We start from the raw sequence: 6115 nt of genomic DNA, 5'->3' as shown, positions 1-6115 counted from the left end.
CTGATTTCTGAATTCAGTTCTTCACCCTTTCCAAGCGGCTGGGTGTCACTAGCAATAATGATTTCATTGTTATAATTTGTTATTGTTCCAATCTGCAGCTGGAGATCAGAAGGTAACATGTAAAGGCCGTTACCAACAGCAAAGTCAACTTTTGATCTTGCATAACGGAGAGAGTCTTGATACCTTTTGATGCTGGAAGGCAGATCAACTGCAGAGTTTATGACATCTTCTAAATTTGATAACAACTGTTTCTGTGCACCAAACCCTGTGCTTGTTCTCATTATGTTTGATCGTGTCTGTGCCTGCGAGCCTAGCAAGCACCACGCATATGTTCGGATAGATTCATTGATCCTTTCAACACCTGATCCAGTGAAACCTTTGCCGGTGTCTAATATAAAAGTAGTCCATGCATTGTGGTGCTCTTGTTCTATTGATCCTAACTGTACCTGCACATTTGAAGAAAAAGATGTATGACCTGGCCAGTAATCAAAATTATACCTCCTGTGGACACCCCATAAATATAGTGTTCCCATGCCATGGTTTTTGTCTTGCTTTTGCCTAAAGTCGGTCTTAAAATCTATATTGAATTCATTGCAGAGACGCTCATACACTTTCATGTTTATCCTATTGTTGAATGGGTTCCAGCTCTTTTCATGCGGCATTGGTGCCTGAAGTTCAGACAAGATTCTCCTGCACTGATAGTAAACGTGAAATGTGTACACACACTTTGTCAGTAAGTTTGAATTATTCATGTGGTCTGCATAGGACACTCCACATCCTGTGGTTGCACAGAATATTGCAAAGTTTAACTGATTCTGATAGAACTGCATTGGGTGAGAGTTCCACATCTTTGGAACACTATCATTTTTGATTGGGGGATTTAGGTAAGAATGGAATGGGTCAGGCACTTTAACGCGAATGGATTCTGTTTCTGTTACAGCAAAGTCCAACTCATGGAAAGAAATAGTCTTTGGATTGTAATATGGTCCAGTTTTGTATTTAACGTCTTTGTTGAATTTATACTGAATCATTTTTGTTGTTGAATAAAAAATGTTTATCACACTAACAAATGTGAAGACTGGTGTGCCAGTTAAACTTGCAAACCCTATCAACAATCAAAATGGAGGAATGAAAGTTGCACTGCATGAAATTATGTACAAGGTTACTTGGTATAATATCAGTAAAAAAAAGAATAACAACTGGGTTAGAATTAATGGTAAAACACATTCTGTAGAAGATGGTTACTATGACTTCTGCACTTTAGAGAAAGAATTGTTTGCTCCAGTAGGTATTACAGCGAGTTTAAATCATGCAAGTCTCATTGCTACTCTTATTATGCCCAAAACTAGAGAAGTAAACAGATCATTTGAGTTTCCAACCAAACTCCTTGATATGCTTGGAATTACAAAAATATACAAGGGAACACGTCCCATTGACATGGATGTTAACAGTGTACTGTTTGTTCACATGAGAGAGCTTAACACATCCTATAATCTGTTTAATGATCAGCGTTCTGATCTGCTTAGGATTCTTCCACCGAGTGATGCCTCTTTTTGTAAAATGCACGTGCCAACATTTAAGACACTTCAGTTCAAGGACTTGGAGGAAGGGTGTCATGAATTCCTACACATTGATCTGAAAAATCAAAGTGGACAACCAGTTGATTGTTTGTTTAACATTACATTGGAAATAGTTCCATAAAATATCGAGTATTAAAATGTCGAGTGGACCTACAATAATTTATCCTGTTGCATGTTCAACTATAGAGTTGAAAGATTTAGCAGATGCTATCGACTTTGAGAGCAATGCTGAAGTTGGTGCAGTGTATGCATTCGAGTTTACAGACACTGGTCATTACAAGAGAAAGGAAATCGACGATGAAAAGAAACCAAGATTTCTCAAACTAGGTCAAATCCGTGATGTTAATGTACCTGATCCAATTGTCGATGACATATACTACATGTGGAAACATCAGAATAAAAAATGGGTACTTAGTCCTGTTATGAAAAAGATTGACTGGGAAATGAAGTTTGAATTTGTGAGTCCATACACTCTTGTTGGAAAAGACGACACATTCCGTAAGTCAATCAATGCTAAACCACTAATTGTTAGCCTTGTTCCTGCGTTTAACAGCAGGGGAGAAGTTGCAGTTAAACCTTTCCATAAGAACAACTATCTCATTCACAGAAAACAAAGTGTTGAAAAGGACGCTGACACCATTGTCGATTTTATACCCAAGCTTCCAATAGGGCAGAATGCAACTATGATATTTGATATAGTTGTCAGGAAAAGGGAAGAAACCACAAACACTGTTCTAATGAGAGGAATAAATCTCAACTGGAGACCATTAAATGTTGAAGAAGTCAGAGTATTTATTGCTGTTCAAAAGGATTCTAACACAATAAAAAAACAGACGTCAAACCAAAATGTTGTTGTTAACGCAGATATAAATAATTTAACAGAAATAAGAAGTATTAATCTTACTTATCTTGATTTGATTGCTTTCTACTATACAGATAAGGTGTTAAGCAATGAACAGCTTCAAAGCTTAGCAGAAACACTGGCCAGTGAGAATTAAGATAAATATTTTATATTTTGCATTAAAAAGATGACTAGCAGTGTGAAGCTTTATCCTAATATTGATGAAAGTGCAGCAGAAAGTCAACAATTCAGACTGGCACACATTAGTAATATACAAAAACAACTAGAAGATGAATTAGAAAAATATTCTCGCGCTAGACGTAAGTACTCAACAACTTACAACAGCCTTTCTAATGCCAGCACTGGTTCTACTATCCTTGCATCAGCTGCAGGTGTAACGGGAACAATTCTGTTAGCTACCGGAGTAGGGACTCCAGTTTCTCTAATCCTAGGTGGTGTCGCAGCAGCAGTTGGTGGTTTATCATTTATAGCATCAGCTATAATGAAAAAAATTGTGAAAAAGCTTGAAAAACACGAATCCATTTCCACTCTTGCATCATCAAAATTGTCTAGCCTAAAACTGTCTATCAGTAAAGCACTTGAAGATTCAAAAGTTTCTGACGAAGAATTCAAACAGATACAAACAGACTTTGATGACTACAAAAGTAAGAAAGCAAGTATTCAAACAAAAACACGAGCTGAATATAACAAGCCACTCGATATAGAAGATCTGAAAAAGCAGTTTTTAAAAAAGGGGATTCAAATAGGACGGGAAGAAAAAGTAAAAATAGAATCACTTGTAAAGAGTTAACTATTCGTTTAGACAGTCACATTGCATGTATCAGATATAATTCTAACAGTGAAAGAACATATGAAGTAAAGTTTGTAAATGAGAGAGCGTATTGAGCTTAAGAATGTTGTATGAGAGAAAGGGGGAATGTACGTTCTGGGTTACTGATTCCGACAGACCCGGCATTGGTTCAAAACAACCTTACTTTACTGTATTTTTTTTGTATGGATTTATGCAGTATTTTTCTGATTTTGTCGCATGTTTCATTTTAGTAAAAGTTTAGTCCAGAAGCCTATTTTGCGTTAATATTTAGGGTCTGTCGGAATCGGTGAGCCAGAACGTACATTCTCCCTTTCTCTTTATTTTTTTCGGCTTCCTTTTTGCACGGTCATGCAAGCCAGTTTTATTCAAAATGTAAAGTCTGCCTCATTTGCATCTAAAATCAGTCGTTGTCAACGCTAAGGCAAAAAAAAAAAAAAAAAAAAAGTCTGTTTACGGTATCCCCACCGACACTATTTTTTCGCGCGACCCTAAACTTTTTTTTGGCATTTGGGGAAAAAAAGAAGAAAAAAAAGAAGAAAAAAAAAGTCTGTTTTTTGGCAAAATAACTTAAAAATATGTATTTTGGGAGAAAAAAAAATCCCGACCTACCGACCCTATTTTTTGGCATATGTTACCGTAAACAGACTTTTTTTTTTTGGGGGGGGGGGGGGGGGGGGGCCTAAGTGATTGTTTCATTACCAACACAACACACACCTTGATTTTTAATTTCAATTATTACATTAATAAGACAGAATAATAACATTTTAAATTTCAGAATTGTTGATAACATGTTCTGTTTGATTAAGGGTATTCAGCTGGTATTTCCTTGTTTTCACTACCTATTTTATTCATGTTTTTATTACTTAGTTAGTGGAAGAATTTTTTGTAATGTATGGTTGATGGTGTATGCTTTTAATTAAGCGTTGTTGACTATAAATGTAGATGTAAATGCTTGTATAACTGTGGTTTAATTTTAAATGTGTCAAGCGCAAAGAGCATAATTGCATAGACCTCTATATAGGTCCCTGATAATTGTAAAGTTATGATGTTGCGCTATATAAATGCTCATTTATTATTATTATTATTTATTATTATTAATGTAATTTCTCATGTTCAGATATCAAACTTAACCTACTTGATGTAATTTGACATTAAGTCAAGTTGTGGAAAACAGACAAGGTCCCATTGCCTGAGTGTCACTAAAACTGATAATGAACTTTACTAGCATGGTGATTTTTTTCTTACGATGAAAACAATAACATATTTTAGACCAGTGTCTGTCGCCGCGAAGTCTCAAATGATTTTGTAATACTGAGTCTCACTCTACAACATCATGAAAGCTGCATACCAAGTTTATGCTCGCAAATCAGTATCAAGTGAACAATTAGGGAATCGAGTCAGTAATATTATGTAAGCACACTCTCTGTGCAGTCAAACGGAAGGCAGCATTCCCTAAAATTCATAAGGCACAGCCACTGAATTTTGCAAGTCTTCGTGAGCTTTTTTCTTTTTCTTTTAATTCTTCAATTTTCACATAATTATTCTTCACTGGTGAACTAACTTGACTTACCGACGGGTTTCTTACGCATTTACTTCCCTTCATGTGCTTTCCTGGCAAGAAGGTGCAGACGGTCAACAAAATACGAAAATGGCTGCCGAGTTTAATGTCGAGGCAGTCAAAGCTTGTATTTTAGAAAGGGGCGGCCGAATAAGGAACCACGAGCTAGTCACATACTTTAAAAACTTCCTCAATCATCCAAATGATAAAGGTGAGGCGTTTTTGCACGAAAAATACTTCGTCTCTTTTTACGAACAGGCTTTTTAAAGTACACTTCCGCGTTTCTGCAGCTCTGATTCTGTCACCAGTGTCATTGTGATTGTCACTAATGTTAAGTCTCGCTAAATCTTGTTAATAAAGCGCTAAAGTTTCAGTATAGTCCACCCATTTTGGTCTGCGTCAGAACGTCCACTTTTTAGCTGTTATCAGTATGTGTTATTGCATATTTGGAGGTCTGGCACTAGTGGCAGGCCAATGACTCGAATGAGTGAATGACTGAATGAAGGCAGTTGCCCAATGAGTATAGTTCATTTAGTTGCCCTGTATTGTATAGGGATTTCCTAAGTATGAAGAAGGAGAAGAAGGGACTGTTTCAGCCGTTTAGACAAAAAGAGACAGTCGCCAGGTGTGGCAACAAAAGTAAAGATTGCAGAATTTTGGTTAGGACAGCATATCTGACACAGTGACAGTCATTGAGTCAATGAGTCATACGTTGCAGTTACACTTGCAGTTTTGCTCTCTGCGGACGGGTACGCCTGAATTGTGATGCAGGGATGGCCAAATAACACAAATTTCACTCGCCAGCCAGGCGAGTAACTTCAAGAAATTCACTAGCCCACCACATTACTTATGCTAGCCCGGTACATACCATTACCACACACTAAAATTGTGACTGTCACTGTCAGAAACACACAAAACACTGGTGATTCGATAGAAAACCAGGTTGTGGTCAGCGATGAACAGGCTTATTGCCCAAAGTTTATATTTGAAATTCGATAGTACCACTGAAAGTTTTGCATTTGACCAGAATTGTCACTGGCACTGGCACTGGCACTGGTCAACCGGGCGAGCTGCCATACGGTTTCTACTAGCCCGACAGAATTTTTACTCGCCCCTGCCAAACGGGCGGTTGATTTGGCCATCCCTGTGATGTCATTAAATGACAGACCTCAATTAGGCTCAAAGTCAAAGTCAAATCAAAGGTCGTGATCAGTGATTTTATTCTAGGCTAGCTGCGCTGGGGTTTAAATGGTTTGTTTTTTTCTTAAACCTTTACAAATTACAGTCATTTTCTGGGCTTTAAT

At 37.2% G+C, this 6115-nt stretch overlaps 1 protein-coding gene across 1 annotated transcript in view; it reads left to right on the top strand.

The window, feature by feature from the left end:
- The first annotated feature begins 4874 nt into the window (after positions 1-4874).
- LOC138967526 (ankyrin repeat domain-containing protein SOWAHC-like) overlaps positions 4875-6115 on the top strand; it is a 32174-nt gene continuing 30933 nt past the window's right edge. Inside the window, exon 1 of the mRNA XM_070340136.1 lies at positions 4875-5022. Within this exon, the coding sequence (XP_070196237.1) occupies positions 4902-5022 (121 nt within the window). The 5' untranslated portion in view covers positions 4875-4901. The remainder of the gene's footprint in view (positions 5023-6115) is intronic.

The sequence above is a fragment of the Littorina saxatilis genome, linkage group LG1 (assembly GCF_037325665.1).
Source record: "Littorina saxatilis isolate snail1 linkage group LG1, US_GU_Lsax_2.0, whole genome shotgun sequence".
NCBI classification, from domain to species: domain Eukaryota; kingdom Metazoa; phylum Mollusca; class Gastropoda; order Littorinimorpha; family Littorinidae; genus Littorina; species Littorina saxatilis.
The sequence above is the reverse complement of the archived record's forward strand: the minus strand, read 5'-3'. Positions and strand labels throughout refer to the sequence as shown.